The 19,116-nt window shown below is 35.1% G+C and overlaps 1 protein-coding gene across 1 annotated transcript in view; it reads left to right on the plus strand.

The window, feature by feature from the left end:
• The window catches only part of MGAT4D (MGAT4 family member D), a 40,968-nt gene that overhangs the window by 8,607 nt on the left and 13,245 nt on the right, over nucleotides 1–19,116 (plus strand). Inside the window, exons 2-8 of the mRNA XM_072976628.1 lie at nucleotides 523–681; nucleotides 2,930–3,067; nucleotides 5,426–5,559; nucleotides 8,128–8,174; nucleotides 15,164–15,277; nucleotides 16,772–16,847; nucleotides 18,145–18,259. Coding sequence (XP_072832729.1) covers nucleotides 523–681; nucleotides 2,930–3,067; nucleotides 5,426–5,559; nucleotides 8,128–8,174; nucleotides 15,164–15,277; nucleotides 16,772–16,847; nucleotides 18,145–18,259 — 783 coding nt within the window. The remainder of the gene's footprint in view (nucleotides 1–522; nucleotides 682–2,929; nucleotides 3,068–5,425; nucleotides 5,560–8,127; nucleotides 8,175–15,163; nucleotides 15,278–16,771; nucleotides 16,848–18,144; nucleotides 18,260–19,116) is intronic.

Here is a 19,116-nt window from a genome sequence, read left to right on the forward strand (position 1 = left end):
AACTGGGAGTCACTTACATGTGATTTAACACGAGAGCCACCAGAACTCTTAAAAGGACATTCTGTAATTTATTTAGCATAGTTCCATCATTGGGCATTTAGGTTATTTTCAGTTTTCTTACAATGAAAAATAATGCTGCCTGTGTTGAACATCCTTAGAGCCAAATCTGTGTACATATTTCTGGTCATTTTCTTCAGGAAAATTCTTAGAAGTGAATTTTTTCTCTCAACTGGTTTTTCCCTCTAATTACAAATCTAATACATGCACAAAATGGGAAATTTGGAAAGCATAGAAAAGCACAAAGTAATAAAGCAAAAACCATTGATAATTCCCACCTTCCGGATATTACTATTTTTTAACATTTTACTCTTTTCTCCAGAATATATATATATATATATATAGTGCTATATAAATATCCATAGTTATATTGAAGCATATATTTTACATTTGTTATATATTATAGAAAACTGTATGATACCATTACTACATATAAATGTATATACATATATGTTTTCTTTGTAGGTAATCAATTAATTAATTGTAGAAACCGTATTTTGGAGCTTAAGGAAGGTATACTACGTTTAAAAAACAGAACTGAAAGAAATCGCCAAGAGCTGATTAAAGCCTTGAATAAAATCAAATATGAAATCACACAAGGAGAAAATATATCAGTAAATTCGGGTTTGTATTGTTTTTGCTTTTGTATATGGTGATTGGTTGGTTTTATCTTTTGTGCTTGGAAATTTAGATTTTATGCTTTCTGATTTTAGGGCATTTCTTCCCAATAAGTATAACTAAATCACTACTCATACTTTTACTGTGAGACATGCAAAAGTCAGATAAGAGACATCACTGATGAACTTCCTCTCATCTCTACTTCGAAAATGATTTTCCTGTGTTTTCTGTCTCTGTGAATTGCAGCACCATCTGTGATCCATCCAATGGCCGCACCCAGAAACCTGAGCATCTTCTCTGAATCCTTCTCCCTCTAAATACTTCCAGGGCAGTCAGTAAGCAATCCTGTTGACTCATAATCCTATGTATCTCACAAGTCTGTCCACATTTTCCTATCACCATCTCTACTACCCTAGTCAAGCCACCTTTGTGCTTCATCTGAATGATTGTTAACATACTTCCATTTTTTTTCCTCTCTCTCCAACCTGTCCCCACCTATTTACTCTCATTATAGCCAAAATGAAGGCTACACTGTCCTATATATCAAACTTCAGTGGCTGCCCATTTCTCTAGAAGTCCTGCCTCCTGCTTCGCTCCCTGTAATACCTCCCCCTACGCTCAACCCTGGCAGCCACAACTGATCAGTTCTCTATTCCTATAGCTTTCCATTTTCCAGAATGCCAAACAAGTGAAATCACACATGTGGAACCCTTTAAGACTGGATTCTTTCAATTGGCATAGATTCATTCATGTTGTTACGTGGCCTGTTTTTGCTGAATCACATTCCTCCATATAGGTGTGCAAAGGATAGTTGTTTATCCTTTCAACATTTGAGAGACATCTGGATTGTATTTGGGGTTTTTGTTTGTTTTGTTTTTTGATGATACCTGTTGCCATAAGCAATCATGTACACATTTTTTATATGAAGGGTATTTTCATTTCTTTAGGATAAGTATCTAGGATTGATAGGAATATAGTAGGTGTACGTTTAACATTATAAGAGTCTGCCAAACTGTTTTCCAGAATGGCTGCACCGTTCTGCCTTCCTTGCAGCAATGTGTGAGAGTTAGTCACTCCAGTTAATTATAGTCATTCTAATGGCATGGTATCTCATATTAAGTTGTATTTCTCTGGAAATTAAAGATGTGGAGCATCTTTATGTGCTTATTTGCCATCCATATATCTTCTTTGGTGAGATGCCTGTTCAAATATGTTGCACATTTTTTAATTAGGTGAATTTTTTCCTTGTTGTTGAGTTTTGAGAGTTCTATGTATATCCTGGACATGTATCAGATGGATTTGTGATTTGGGAATATTTTCTCCCAGTCTGTGGCTTCTCATGGTATCCTTCAAAGAGCAGACAATTATAATTTTGATGAAGTCCAGTTTACCAGTTTTCCTTTTTATATATTATGCTTTTGGTGTTGTATCTAAGAACTTTACCTAGAACAGGGTCAATAAAGATTTTCTTTTCTTTTCTTTTCATTTATAGTTTAAGATTTTGCATTTAGGTCTACGAAACTTTTGAGTTCATTTTTATAAATGGCCTGAAGTATAGGTCAAGATTCAGTCTTTTTCATGTGGGTGTCCATGTGTTTTAGCACCATTTGTCAAAAAGGTCCCTTCTGTATTGAATTGCCTTTGTGCTTTTTTCAAAAATCGATTGCCCATATTTGTGTGGATCTGTGTCTGGATCTCTGTTCTGTTCCATTTGTCTATGTTTCTGTTTGTTCTTTAATACCACACAGTCTTGATTACTGTACTATGTATTATGAATTAAATTGGGTAGTGTGAGCACTCCAACTTTGTTCCTCTTTTTCAGAATTATGGGGGCAAATTCAAATGAATGGTACCAAAGAAATCATTAAATGTTGAGGGGCTACAAAACAAAGTTATGAAGAGACAAACTTTAATGATGTGATATTAATCAAAGTAGGAGAGCAGGCCAGTTAGAGCATGTTTCAGTTCTGCATCCTTCGTTTGGAACTGTTAGTTCTGTTAGCCTCTGGTTGTTACTCAGTGTGTGAGACTTAAATTAAATAGTACTTTTAAAGTAAATATGAATTAATAATCTTTGAGCTATATTTTGTAGTCTTATGATTTTGATAATTCACATTTAATAGTATTTATCTTATATATTGAATATGAAATTAATCTGTGATAATTTATTCATCCTCATTTTAAAAAATTGTACCAGAAGAAGAAGAATCCCTTTAGTCATGAACTCAGAAACCCTATTTTTCCTCTCTTTCAGTTAAGAAGAAAGTGAATGCATTGGATAGGAATGAAACAGCCCCTAATGCATTTGAAGTCCTGAAGTTCTTTTTCCCCCATCTAAGGAAAGTAGGCAGAATTTATCCTGATGTAATCACTGGCAAAGAGAAAACAGGTGGTAAGTGAACTTAGAACTGGAAAATCAAATACAGATATTTTGATCTTTGGGAATATCCTTTTAAGTTTTAAAATGTAATCTATTAATATGATACTCAGATTGATATATACAAGCCTGTCTGGCATTAATTTGGATTACTAGAAATCAGTATATTGTCTGGCAGAAAAAAATTGTTCAGTAAATATTTGGAGATGAATTTAAATTTAATTTTAATATAGATGCTTTGAAAATAAGTCAGTATAAGCCAAACGTACATTAACCATCTGCTGAGCACTTGGCGACTTACTTCTCCCTTGGTTTTGATAAATCTATTTCTTATCTGGTTATCTTTTTATTTCTCCATCTCTCTGAAGACCAAAGTCAGCAAAAGCTTTACTGAAGAGATGATGATTGAGCTAAGCCTTGAAAAATGAGTTCAAGTTCACCAAGTATAGAAGAGAAAAAGCATTTTCGTTAGAAGCAGTGCTGTCAGGCTAAGTCTCAGAACACCTGCCATTCCCACAAACCTATTTCAGTCCAATGAGCGAGTCACTCTCTGCCAAAGGTCAGCAAACTAGAATGCACAGGCCAAATCTGCCTGTTTTTAAATACACTTTTGTTGGACTGAGATTATGCTTGTTGTTCACCTATTTCCTGTGGCTGCTTTCATGCTACATCAGCAGAGATGAGTAGTTGCAACAGAGATGATACGGCCTGAGAGCCAAAAATGTTTACCATCTGGCCCTTCATAGACAAAGTGTGCTGACCTCTGCTTTAGGCACTCCTTGGGAATAAGCAATGCTGATCTATGTCACATGCTTCTGACAAGCCAACTGTGTTGGGAAGAGGGTGCCAGAAGACATGGTTTAGCATCAGGGATCCAGGAGAGTGTTCTGGCAACAAGGAAAGGCATATGCAGAGGACTGGAGATGAGAAGTGGGGTCTGGTGAGTTTGAGAAGCTAAAAGACACTGAAGAAGACTGTTTTGGAAAGTGGGTGGAGGAGGTAGGTCAGGACCAGGTCACTGAAAGCTTTACAGACCTTTGCAAATGTATTCCTTATCTTAAGCTGGGGGAAGCCATTCCAGGAATCATTTGAGAGTGGGTCCTGAAGCTTGAGACTTAACTTCTGGCTCACACCATTCATAAAAATCTGTTCCAGGTGGATTGTAAATCTAAATTTAAAAGGCTAAACAATAAATCATCTAGGAAATATTCAGGAAAACATCTTTATGACTTGAAGATAAGCAAAGATTTCTCAACAGGAATCAAAAAGCACTAACTATAAAGGAAATGATTGATAAATTATACAATATTAAAATTAAGACTTTCTGCTCTTAATTTTGAAAGGTAAAACATTGAACTCATGGTGGGGAATATTTGTAATACATGTAACTAACAAAGGGTTCATACTCAGAATCTGTAAAGAGCATCAATAAATCAGTAAGAAAAATACAGACAACTTGAGAAATTAACAATATCTTAAACAGGGATTTCACAAAAGACTACCCAATGGCCAATAAACACATGAAAGTATGAATAGTGATCAGGGAAATACTGATTCTTACTGTTCTCACTGAAGTTCAATAATTTTTCTTAAATAAATTCCTCTTAGTTTGTTATGTCCAGGGCTCTGATTGGTTTGACAACTTTTTTCCAGTTTTATTATTGCTTTTTAGGAAGAGGATTTTCTGAGTTCCTCACTTAGCTATTCTGTAAGTCCTTATCCTCAACTTAAAGATGGAGAAATTGAGGCTGCAGAGGCTCTAAATCTTGACCAAACTCAAACAGCCAGGGGCTGCTGCAGCCAAGATTAAGTTTGGACAGACTTCACTAATAGAGCCTTAATATGTATGTGGAATAATGTGGAGTCTGTTCTCCTGGTGCCTGTCATTAATACACAGTAAAAATCACTTAGGGACATCGATTCATTCCATCAAATCATTTGGGAATTACTCTATACAATTTTTCACAGATGAAAATATTTCATAGTATTTTTCCCACTTTGGGTTCCATTGTCTCCGTAGGAAGAAGAATAGAGAATCAGCCAACGTGTGAAGTTTCGTACCCAGTTAGACAAAAACTGTACTAAATGGAGAGTGGCTAGTTTTAGTTTTCACCATATTGAAATTCTCCAACATGAGAATGTCTTGGAGTCCAATGCTTTAACTAACAGCGTATTGCAAATTGGAATTTCCTCAAACAGGAAATGAAATATGTGATAAAAATTAACAGTGATTTGTATTAGTTTTGCAGTAAAGTTTAAACACTTTTGATGACCATACAACTAACCTAAACAGAGAAATAAGTGTAAATATTAATGCTAAATTGTGTTTTCTCTGTAGTATGAAATGATGATTTTGTGCTCCTACGTTTGCAGTTTCTTTTGCACTGGGTATTTCCACTGTTGACAGAGGAAATCGTAGTTACCTGAGGCAAACGCTGACCTCTGTTGTCTCCAGGATGACTCTTTCAGAAGAGAAGGACTCCGTGGTGATTGTCTCTGTCGCAGACGTATGTATGAAAATAAGGAGCTCTCCTCACTCCCAGCCTTGGTCTCTAAATACTCTTCCTCCATGGTAATCACTGTATCATTTTGAATTTTTTTCTTAAATTTAAAAAAGCAATTCATAGATGCTTTTTTTGAATAGCACACAATGTATTTAATGCTTGTTTGGTACCACTGCAAAAGAATCAAATATGTCAAACTAAAAAGGAAATATACTGGTTCCAAATGGGAGAAATATGACTGTATTGTTAAGTATATTACTGGGAGCCCTGCACACTATATGGTACAGAAATTATATTTACAAACAGAATATTAAAATTGATGTTGTAGAAATAAAACCTGTCCAGCCCAATAAAAGGTTGGTACACGAGTCAAGAGATAATTTATGTTAAGTCACAGTAGCTATTGTCAATTGAGAGACTCCTTTCTATATCTGAAGGATGGTGGACAATTTTTATATACATTATTTATAATCTGCATTGCATCCCTGTAAAGTAGGTATCCAGATGAAGAAACTGGAGCTTAAGGAAAGTAAGGGGCTTGCCCAGTAATTAATAGAGCAGATTCAAATCTGTGTCTCGCTAATGGCCCCAAAGTTTTGTGTCCTGCCTCTAATGCCATGTAAAATTACAAAGTATGGTATAAATATTACCACCATAAGACCTTTTGGTGGGGAATCTGGCAATATGTGTCAGATTTAACATATGTTACCCTTTGAATCAGAAATCTTAATTCTTGGGAGTTACTCTAAGGAGATAATCAGTCAAGAATTTCAAAATAATAAAAATATGACAGTACAGTAGACTAGTTGAGGACACAGACTCTGATCTAGATTGCCAAGGTTCAAATGTCCGCTTCTCCACTTCCTGGCTCATGAATTTGAACAAGTTGCTTAACTTCTCTCTGCTCTACTTTCCTTATCTGTAAAATAGTGATGCTATTGCCCATGTTATAGGGTGGTTTTGGCCATTAAATTGGCTAATATATTTACATTATATACAGTGATGGACCGCATGTAGTAAGTGTTCAATAAGTAATAATTTCAAGGATTTCAATGCACTGTTGTTTTATAAAAGCATTGTTAGAAACAACCAAAATATCTGTCAGTAATAGGCTGACTAAATATTTATATCTACATTGCAATAATCTGTAACCATTGATAGGAGAATGAATATCTGTATTCACTGAGATAAAACAATGTCCCTACCATATTATTGACTGAAAAAAGTTGTACAACATCATATTTCATATAATATTATCTATGTAAAATGTAGTAGAAATAAGGAAGGAAGGAAGGAAGGAAGGAAGGAAGGAAGGAAGGAAAGAGAAAAAGACGATATACAGACAGATGAAATATATAAAGAAAAAGAGAATGAGCTAACCTTCATGCTTGAAAAACCAAAATTTGTCCCTGATTCAAAGGAAATCTGGATTAAAGGGATCTTTGTTGTCCTTTATTTTTTCCCTGTTGTTTGAATTTTTATAATAAACATATCTTTGACTGCAAGTTTACTCTTTGAATACAGTTTTAGGAAAACTCTAAACCAAACAAGCAATAGGAAAACTAATATGAAAACATAAATAAAAGATTAAACAACCATTCTTTCTAAGTTTACTTTCTTAATATTGGAAGCATATACATAATCTCTAAAATGTTGTATCACATTTCCCTGTATTACATACTGCAGTCTATTTCTTTGCTGCTGATACAGTGCACATCTGCCTAAAATCTTTGGACCAATAATAAAATATTGGGAGACAAATTTTAAAATGGAACATAGAATACTTAAGAAGAAGTATAACTTTAGTAGTACTATATTTCACTGTGCAAGAAATAGCTGGTGATTCAATTTTTGGCTATCTTAAGAACCTGAAGTACTATAATAGGATTTTCTGCATCGTGACTGATAGTTATAAACAAGCAATCTAACCATATACATTCAAAGTTGCCTTCCAGAATACTTAGATTTGTCAATAGAACTATTATTATTCAAAAATTTTCAGAATTTTATATTGGCAATGCTTGTGGACCCTGAGGCTACATCTTGTAAATACCACAGGTTATGTTTTTTTAAAAAAATTACCTGAGAGAATAAGTCAGCAAAAGCAACTTACAAATGAATCCATCATCTAATCTAGCAGAGTAGATACAAAATGTTTGTTGATGGAAGAAAACTTGAGAATCAAGCTGAGAAATACTATCTGGAAAAATGTGGTATAATTTTGAAGTAAGCTTATTGCATATAACATTCATACAATCAAGACACTTCCAGAAAAGAGCAATTCTTTAAGCCATCCCCCTTTTAGGACAAAACTGTTTTAGATACATAAATTTTTGTATACTAATTTTTAAGTATAAGTAGTTTGTAGTGATATGTGACCAAGGGAGAATGAAATATTTTCAGTGTTCCAGTAAGATCTTTTAGACACATGGATATTTCAAATTCTTTCACTGAAAGTGAAAACACTAGAAATTAAGACGTAATGACATTCCACACATGAACTAGATTTACAGGTATTAGTAGATCTATGAGACATGCTTAGTTTCAGAAAAATATTTTTCTTATTTTTAGAGTAATGAAGATTATTTAAAATCTGTGGTTGACATGATTACAAAAAAGTAAGTACAGTCTTATAAATTTAAAAATAATTGTTCTTTCATTTTTCTATTCTATATTTTCTGTCCAATTACATAATTTTATTAGTAGTCATATTCTTTTTAATGAGTGCAGCTGTGCAGGAAGAACCTGTAGTTCTTTGATGAAATATAGCTTGCAATTTCCCCCCAATTCTGTACATTCTCTGCCTATGATAATCCATATTTGTCGTGTTGTTATTATTATAGTATCTGTTCCTCATGAAATCCATTGCCTCTGAGAGAAGCCTGCTGGGCTGTTTTTAAAAAGTCTTGTGTTCATTACTGTATGAGGTTAGTTTTGCTGCTTCTGCTTACAATCTCCTGCTGTATGCAACCGGGGAGGCACAAGCACATGCTATGAACTCATATGAAGTTACCTAACATGCACGATGCTGTGGAATGGAACCAGCCTTCCAAATCCTCACATTCAAGTGGTCGGTGCAGATGGTAAAAACAAATCAGAGCAAGGAAGCGAATGATATTGTAATGGCAGAGGAGGTCAGCATGAGAACAGGTAGAGGAGGAAGTATTTCCTTCCACCTGCAGATATCAAGAAGGACTTTCTTGAGAAAGTAATAGTTGAGCTGAGTCCAAGCATAGGTAGATGTGCTTTGGGCAGATAGGAGAAGGGGATGCCTGGCAAATAGAATTGCTTGAGAAGGCAGAAGGGCCAAAAGGGGAGTGTGCTATATTTGGGGGAATGTAAGCATATCCTGGAATGTAGATGTTTGAGATTAAGGAGGAAAGATTGATGGGAGATAAGGCATGCCGTGATGAGATCATGAAAGGCCTTACATGCCTTGCTGAGGAATATATGTTATTTGTGCTACAGGGTAGGGTGCAAACATGGCCTTCATGCTGAATCTGGCTAACAGACATGTTTAGTTTAGCCAGCAGTATTTCACTTTATTTATTTTTTTTCCTCATCAAATAGCTTTAGTGGATGAAGAAAGGTTATTCCAGTAAAAAAAAAAAATTCCAGCTAGTATCTTTAGAATGAATAGAATTAAAAGATCAGCATTTTGAAACATAACTGATTCAGGCATATCTCTAAGTGACAGGTGGATGGGGAGCTTTACAAGGAAGGTGTACCAGTCAGTGTCCAAAGAGGAAACTTTTGGTAGTTCAAAAAGAAGGAACAGAGAAAATTTAATACGAAGAATTGGCCAAAAAAGCTTACAAGTGCTGATAGAAGAAAAAGGAGAAGAAAGGAGACAGGAGAAGCATAAAGGGAGTTAGGCTATACCCCAAGGTCTGACATTGGATGCACGGGCTGCTGCACTGTGCTCAGTGCCCTGGGAGCAGGTTCTGACGGTGCCGCCTCCGTCAGAGCTGGGCCTCCACCAACTCCGTTGCTCCTGCCAGTGCTGATGTAGCTGTGCTTCATGCTGCTGCTGGAGATTTCACCATAAACCAAGTGTAGGAAGCATGTCCTCCTCTTTTACTGCCTTCTAGTCTCTTGTTACTTACTTCCTCTCATAGGACCTACTTCATGGAAGCTAGCTAGTAAGGGGCCTGGGATTGCGGGGTACAGACCCCGCCCTACAATACTGGGCAGAGCAGGAGTTTGAGAGTGTGGGCTGAGAGCAGATGGACAGTCAGCAGAAAGGGATCGAGTCCCCTAACCTGAATCTCTGATTAGTTTCAGTGTCACTGCAAGTTAGAGAGTCAGGCATTCTGTGCCTCCTGCTACGATGCAAATGAAACACACCAGGAAGGAATTATGTAGGGAGTCATTGCCCACCATCCTCCAAAAAACAAAACAAAACAAAACAAAAGGAAATAAAACGACCTTGAATCTGTGGATGAAAATTGAATTAACAATCAAGTTAAGAAGAAAAAAGGGAGTCTTAATTCAAGCCAAATTGAGAATTATAACCCGGGAGACAGACTCTCAGAAGCTCTGAGAACTGTTCCACCTGTTAGAAGCCAAATGCACAGTTATATACATTTTTGAGACAAGGATTGTACATCAAAATGACATACTGATATTCTAAGTGAAGTTCATTAAAGAAATATAGTCCAAGTAAGTACATACAAAGTGAGCAATAAGTTACTATGACCCCTTATAGAGTTGGGAAAGGATGCTAATCTAAGAAGTTACATCAGAAGAAAGGGGCGGAAAAATCTTTCCAGTTGTGCAGGCATTCCCATCTTTGAGGAGGTCTGGTTAATGTGTAATACAGATGCAGATTGCAAGCTAGGAGGGAGGGTTGGGACAGAGAATTGTATGCTTAAATTTTCTCATTCTGCCTTAAAATATAAATTTTATTCTGTCAAATCTAATCAAGCCTTTTAAACTAAACTCCAGTTTAGAGTATACACAGTGAATAGAGGAAGCAATCTAGAGCAAACCTCCAGGATGTGGGACATTGTTGGACTACTGACCCACTTCCTTCAAAAAGACAGCTGCATGGGGAGAAAGAAAGGAAAACTAAAGTGACTGGTCTAAACAATAAGTTTAAAAAAGTAATAACAGATAACCAATTACAGTAAGGAACTTAAGTGGATACTCTTTTGAACACCCCACCCTCCAACCCCCACCATTAGTTAGACTACTGGGGATATGTGAATATCAACTAAGTATTATGTGTTATTAAGTAATTGTTCTTAGTTTTGTAGCATGTGATAATGTCATGTAGCTATGTAAATAAATGAATGTTTATAGTTTTCACACTGAAGTCATCTCCGACCTATAAGAATGGCCAGGATTTGTTTTGAAATACTTCAGCAAAAACTGGGGGCTGCATAGATGAACGAGTATGGTGAAAAATGAATGATTGTTGAAACCAGGTGATTTGGGATTTGTTGAATTTCTACTTTTGTGTGTTTTTGGCAATTTTCATAATAAAAAATGTAGAAACTTAGACTTTTCTCCACAAGCCTAACTGATGGGGAGAAAAGTTAAAACAGACTCGCTTGAGGGGAGACATGTTTGGGGAGTTTTGAGATGGGAGCAACTTGAGTGTTTTCCTGTGTGCTCCAGTGAAGAGGGAGGACGCTGATGGAGTAGGGTCTACGGGGAATTGGATGCAAGGTATGCATGGAAGGAGATTTAGGCAGGACTAAGACTAAAACAAAGAGATAAGAATGAGTGAAGGAGTAGGAAAAAAAGTAGTTTGGGGAAGGAAGGTGAAATGAAAGAATTCTCTGCTTAAAGGCTTTTCTTTTCTCTGTGAAGGAGATAAAATCGTATTATTGAGAATGAGGGATTTATTGGCAGTAGATGAACTTGAGATCAGAAGGCTTGAAGTAGGTGATGTGTGTAAAGGGAGACAGCTGGGCAATAGGTGATGTGTGTAAAGGGAGACAGCTGGGCAAGATTGAATAAAACACCATGTTTGTCTAGTTTTCCCCAAAGAAGATTCCCCAGAAAAAAGTTGCCCTATACTTGAGTCCTTAAAGTGTTCTCATATTCCAGGCTCTCCCCTCAGTTGCTTTATTCTGAATAATAATCCACTGTTTGGAGCCTGAAATGACTTCAATCTATGCTAGTTTGGTATCATTATAAGAGATTCTTAACAGAATCATTTAAAAAGAAGGCAAAGCTTTACAAATAACTCCTGGGGTTATGAGCATATCATTGCAAATCTTGCGAAGATGACTTTAAAAAGAATTATAGTATGTGGTTACTGGTGGAGATCACAAATGAAAATATTACTGAATGTGTAAGAATACTTATGTTTTGCTATACAATGTTTATATACAACATTACTAGTTTCAGAAGTTGCCGTATTTTAGTTAAGCTTGAAGATCAAGTGTACCAGAGAACTATGTCTGATGATTCAAAAAAATAGTACCAGAGATGATAAGGATATTTAACAATGCAGGATAAAAAGTTGGTATAAAACTCTTATTTTTTGTGAGACTTAAATAAAACCATAATTTAAAAATAGCACATTATATAATATGCAATTTTAACTATGTGATTGTACCTAAGTTAATATAAACACGTATAACTTTTCACTTACACACCCATTTTATATATTTAATTTAGCCATGAACCATTTTTTCTAGATCTTCTCTTTGGGGGTAATGAGGGATTGCTCTTTATTTTGTCGGCCCTAAACTTGAGACTCTATAATAATTTTTAAGGGACCCAATTAAGGTTATGTGTAACCTTATATGAAACTGTATATAACTATGTACATTATGTAAAACTTTAGAGCTTTAAACATTCCACTCTTTTCTATAAGGTAAAATCACTCATTTATAATGGCAACAAAGTACATTTATATTATAATCTCCAGTCAACTAATAACTTTGGCAACTAATAGTTTTGTCAACTAGTAATTTTGGTATCATTATCTCAAGAACTTTTGATGCCATCCATAACTTAACAGAGTATATGCTTTCTTCTGTGTGTGTGTGCACCTTTATACATATTCAGGCTATCCTTGATTTGCACAATAGGGCGAGAGCATGCAAGTTGATATTAACAATCACTGGGGAAGAATTACAATTATTCCATAACCTTTAACATTTGTCAGAGTATTTAATACTCTGTCAATTATAAATGTATAAAAAAATGAAAAATACAGTAAAGCTAATATTCATTTAGTACACTGAAATTTAAAACATGGAGGCACATGAAAAATTGCTCAACATTGATAATCATCAGAGAAATGCAAATCATAACCACAATGAGATGTCATCTCCCACCTGTGAGAATGGCCATCCTCAAAATGATCACAAATAACAAGTGTTGGTGAGGATGTAGAGAAAAAGGAACTCTGGCACACTATTGGTGGGATTGTAAATTGGTGCAACCAGTATGGAAAACAGAATGGAGGTTCATTAAAAAACTAAAAATAGAACTTCCATATGATCCAGCAATTCTACCACTGGGTATATGTCTGAAGAAAATGAAGATTCTAATTCAGAGAAGTATTTCTGTCCCAATGTTCATAGCAGCATTATTTATAATAGCCAAGATGTGGAAGCAACCCAAGTGCCCATCAACAGATGAATGAATAAAGAAGATGCGGTGTATATATATATAATGAAATATTACTCAACCATAAAAAGGATGGATTTCTGCCATTTGCAACAACATGGATGGATTAGAGAGTATTATGCTTGGTGAAATATTAGAGAAAGACAAATACTATATGTAATCACTTATATTTGGGATCTAAAAAACAGATGAATGTATATAACAAAACAAACAGACTCACAGAGAACAAACTAGTGGTTACCAGTGGGGAGAGGGAGGGGGAAGGGGTGAGATAAAGGTAGAGGATTACAAGACACAAATTACTATATATAAAATAAATAAGCAACAAGGATATATTGTACAGCAATATATTTTGTAATAACTTTAAGTGGAGTGTAATCTATAAAAATATTGAGTCACTATATTGTACACCTGAAATGAATATAATATTGTAAATATAATAAAATAATATTGAACTATATTGACTGTACTTCAATAAAAATAAAACATGGGAATCATTTAGAATAAGATATTTCCTTTAGAATATTTATCAAAAGTAGTTTAAGTAGTGTTTGCCTTCTTTTTGTCATATAACTTAAAATTCAGAGCGAACATCTTTTTTATGCTTTGGATAAAGGATATACCCTTTTTGAGTCTGAATTATCTCCTACATTTTATCATTTGCATTTCAACGTCATGAAACATCTCTGAGAGTTACTTTAATATGAAGTTCTTTGCCAGCATCACATCCTACAGGAAATCCTTTTCTCCTTTTCCTCACTTGTATCAGGTAAGTTCACCTTCACTAAGTGCCTGTGGCTGCACGTCTAGGGTCTCTGGAGAGCAAAGGTTTCAACATTCCCAGAGCCCGCTGTCTTCTGATCACGCCCAGAATCACTTCCAAATTATCACTTTCTGCACGTTCATCTGTTGGCCAATTCTCTCCCTTGATTATTTATTTTTGTTCACTGTCATGTGGGTTTGTTTACCACTGGAAAACAGGGAGGCTACAGAACTGCATGTTTTGCTGCCTATCAGTGAACTGAGTAACAGATGCACGGGGACCAATCACCAGCAGACTTGGAGAGAAGTGATGCGATGATGGAAGATGATGTGCATCTGTCGTTTATGTAGTGATTTGTGAACTGAAGAGCCCGGAAGCAAAGTTTGTGCTTTATACAATTATTCACAGTTAATATACCATGATGGCTCAAATTTAAACAGTGTTGTTGGAGGAGGCTGGTGTTATTTAACAAAAATGTGGTAATTGAAATTCGTGCATATCAGAATTGTGTAAAGCGAGGACTATTTTGTACGTAATTGAGATCGTGCATATAAAACTCTGTCCTGCTCCATTTTAATGAATAATGCCTAAATTTAAATCTCTCTATGGTCATATTATCTTTCTGTAAAGGAAAATCATTTAGAATGCTCTACCTGGTCTCTATTCTTGACCTTGATGGTACAAGATTTATATTACAGTTTTTGTGAGCAATATTTTATGCATTTTAATGACGTCCTTGTTGGTCTATAAATATTAACTTTTAAAAATAGAGTCTAAAATATATACATACTCCTGCAATGAGTTGTGGACAAGAGTCACAATTCTTTCTGTGGCAGTTTGATTTCAGGAGCCACATTGCTATTTGGTAGGACTTTTACTAAACTCAAAATTAAGCACTTAAATCTTCTAATGATCTTGCTCTTTTGTGGTTACTGTATTATGCTAAGTGGTTCTATTATCTTGAATCTGTTAGAGTACATATCTGATTGTACACTTGAAAAATTCGAAATACCTATAATTTTATAAGGGGAAATTAATTTTATATTCTACATTTTAATGTTTTGATATGTCTGTCACTAATTTATAAATGAAATATTTTTAAAAGTATTAGTTTTATAATGTTGATATCGGGTATATCATGAAATAATTCAAATAATATTATGTGGACATACATAAGGAAATTCTTCTTGAGTATTTATGTTATTTTGGCAAATAAAATATTCAGTTATAAGCCTCCACTTCTGTTTATAGGTTCAATAGGCAACTGAAGTCTGGATCCTTAGAAGTCATTTCAATACCTGCTTATTTTTATCCAAACATGTTGCATACCAAGCAATCAACTGAGGACTCACAACAACTAGAGAGGTATGACATATTAGAGAATAGTATCCTTAAATAAGTAACTTCATGTGATGAAATGCTAGAATCAGCATCTGATGGATAGTGTTTCCAACACAGTGGTGTGCTGGAGCCAACTCCTATTGACTTGCACCTAGATTCTAGTCCCAGCTTTTCTGTTCGCTGAGCATCCTAGGCAGTAATTTAGCCTTTTTTTTTTTCTCTTAGCTTCCTCAACTTTCTACTGTGTATAATAAAATCCATATTACATCTATGGAAAATACACTGTGAAAATAAAATATGGTAGTATTTATGAAAGAATTCTGGAAAGTGGAAAGCTCTATACATATACAAAGGAGTGCTGTCGTTTGGTTAGAAATGTGGTATGTGTTACAAGAAGTATAATAATTTGGTTCCTCAGAACTTAATAGAGCAATATGTTAAGATTCAGGAAAAGGTCTTATCCCAGGAAACTTATTAGTACTGTTGTTGTTTTAAATATAAATGGTATGTCAATCTAGAAATATTTTAAGGGTTTTGTTTTGCTTTTAATTAATGACCTGTATTATACCCAGTTTTTAGAGTCATAAAGCTGGGAGACATCCTAGATCCTCGTTTTTCCTTCTACTCTTTTCGTCTCTATCATCATTTCTATTTTAAAAATCTTTCTCTATGTCATTCTTCTCATCCCCATTCCTCTACCTCAGACTTAGTTCAGCCCATTAAAGATCTATTGACTTGCCTTGATCCTAGCCTTGCCTCTCCTCCAAGTCATTCTCCATACTGTAGCCAGAAAAATCCTTTTTCGTATGAAAGCAATTCCAAAGTTTCCTGCATATCATAAAAGACATTTCATGATCTGGACTCAGCCGACCTTACCATCACCAGCTTCCTTTCCATCATCTCTTGGTGCTCTGAACCCAAGGTGGTATGCTCCTTCACATGTGAGTGCTTTTTAACACCGCTCCTCTACACCGAATGCCCTACTTCCTTCTGCTCCATCCTCCCCATCTTATTGTAACTCACCACTGTCAATGTCTTTATCTAGCACTTATCTAATTGTTCCAATTTTATGGTTTTTCTGTCTTTCATGCTAGATTATGAGACCCAGAAGAGCACGAACTACACTGTGCTTTGCTCTCTGGATTGTCAGGACCTGGCCTAGTATCTAGCTTAGTATTAAATTAGAAGGACATTTCTTTATATTTTCATTTGAACAAGACCTAAGATCAGGAAGAATGTTAACTTTATTATAGAGATCATAAATTAACTAACCAAAACACAAAATAAATAGATTGTGCTTATCCCATTCTAGCAATGGCAGACACTGTCCACTGAATAAATTTGGGAAGCCTTCTAGTATAACTTTTTAGTGTAATGTATTCAATTTCACTTAATGTAGGTAGTACTCTCTGTTAGTCAAGTGTGGAAAAAAGTTATGTTTTTAATTACTGAAGTGTGCTTATAAATAAATAAAAATAATAATGAAAAGTATTAACAGATTTTATTGCTTATCTCTAGTTGGCAAATCAAACAAGTATTGGATTTTTGTTTTTTGATGCTGTATGCCCAGCCTAAAGCCATGTATTACTTACAGGTAAGATCTTGTTATATATATAATTTAAAGTAGAAGTATTATGTTCTCCCTCTCTCCTTCAATTCTTTCCTTCTTCATTGTTTTCCTCCACTTACTTTGTACTCAGAAAACAGAAAATATTCATTATATTAAAATGCCAAAAAGAATCTTAAAATTAATCTTCTTGCTGGGTCACTATTAATAGAGGAAATTATTGTTACCTGAAGTAAACTGAAAAGAAATTATTTAATTAGAAAAAAAATAGAAATTGTACTGCTTACATTTCTCTACCTGCAAGTATATTAGATTAAACAAACATATTTTGAGCACTTATTGTATGTCAGACAGTATATATGCTTATCATTGCTACCCTGCACTACCACATTTCATGAGTAATGCAGTTCTACAGTGCCTGATTGTATCTGTGAAATAAATCAATTATGTATAATTTGTACACCCTACATTACTGCATATTGTTAAATAACAACACTATGTTTCCCAACACGAAGTATGTACCTCACTACATGAGAAAGTGTGCGGCTGTGAGAAAAGTTTGCAGAGTGTCATTGGAGAATAGAGAGAGGGATTGGGAAAAGGCCTGAAGCCAGGTCTTCTCCTTTACTGGGAGAAGAAGAAACCCCCTTTGATTCCTAGTTAGTGACAATGGAACTGAAACGTGAGGTCCAGCCAATGTACTCTTCCCATTTTGAAACAACAAGTTCTGTTTTGTGCCCTGGTGTTGTGCCCGGGGACTTGTGCGTTTTCCTGAATCATTTAGGAGGCCCTCTTAATCTATAGATTCCACATAATATGTATTAATGTTAAAAAGAAAATCCTAGTTTCCCTTTCCCCCATCTCTCTTGTGGAGGACTGTTTTTGGGCTTACTGGCTCCGTCCTTCTAGCCAGCTAGTTGTAGATGAGGTTGCTAGCTCCCTTTTGTCACCTCTTTGCCAAGCACAGTATCTGGCACTACAATATGGCACCCGTCATCTAAACGTAAAGCCAGTGAGTCGTATGCTAGAAACTCAAGTATTTGTGAGGATGAAAATGGTTCAGATAGACTCTCCCAAAGAGAATTTAGATTACCTGTTACTTTTTAGTACTTAGGAAAGAAACAGATAATCTCTGGTCTCAGAATCAGAAAAGGACAATTGACTAACAGGAAATTCCCTCAATGAAGTGAACTAGAAATCGACCTTCTACCTCATAAAGACATTTTCCAGTGTATTCTATTGAAAGTGTTTTCAATTTTGAAGCTAACAGTTTGTTCAATGGAAGCATCAAAGGTACTAACGCCTTTTTGTGTTTTTTTTCCAGCTAGAAGATGGTATTATAGCTAAAAAGATGTACCTTACAAAAATCACAGATTTTGTGCATAAAATCACTTCAAAGAATTGGTTTTACATTGAGTTTTCAATTCTTGGGTTTATAGGTAAGCAGTGGATCTATTTTGTGGGGTCAAGTTTTTTAGAACACAGTAATCTTAAGTTCTTAAGAACTTACCAGAGAGTTTATTACTAAATGGCAAGGAATGGCATGATTTCTATAAAGATACTTTTACTTTAGTAGTGAAATCGGATTCACGGATCTGAATTTCAGAAAATGTATTTTTAAACCAAATTTTTTTTCTAGATGGACAGTAAAAATAAGCAGGTTGACATATATTCACATGTTACAAAAACCTAAAGTAGCTACCTACCACATGTTACATACCAGCATGGGCCACGCACACTTGTCCACAGTGACTCAGATGTACTTCTCTCTGTCTTACATAGGAAAATACTGAAACTCAAAGACTTAAAGTCTGTTTTTTTCTCAGCTTTGGTTAAAATAAGAAAAAGTCTAGGTAACAGTAATACCTGCTGAAAAGCTTAGAGAGGTAATAATTTTATTGATGTATTACTTTCAGAATTTTAAATTCCTTTTATTTTTCTGCACAAAGTCAGGTACCAGAAAGATGGAGAATATTCACATTCTGCACATCACAAGAGCACACTGAACAAGGAACATAATGTGATACTGAAGTCTTATTTAAGCATTTATTTACAAAGGCTTTTTTCTTGGTTATCATAATAACAGTACTGTTATTTAACATTTTCCAGAGATTTGAGCTTGCTAAATAGAATTTTCAGAATGCTGACAGCAGGTGAAGAAAACATAAATATTAAGTCACCTATTTCTATCATTATGTCACTTGCTTTGGTTACTATATAAAAGGGTGCAGAAAAATTCAAATACAGCCTTGCACTTGATCAGATGACTCAGACAGACTGAAGTCTTAGTGAAAAA

Source organism: Vicugna pacos, chromosome 2, assembly GCF_048564905.1.
Source record: "Vicugna pacos chromosome 2, VicPac4, whole genome shotgun sequence".
Lineage (NCBI taxonomy): Eukaryota > Metazoa > Chordata > Mammalia > Artiodactyla > Camelidae > Vicugna > Vicugna pacos.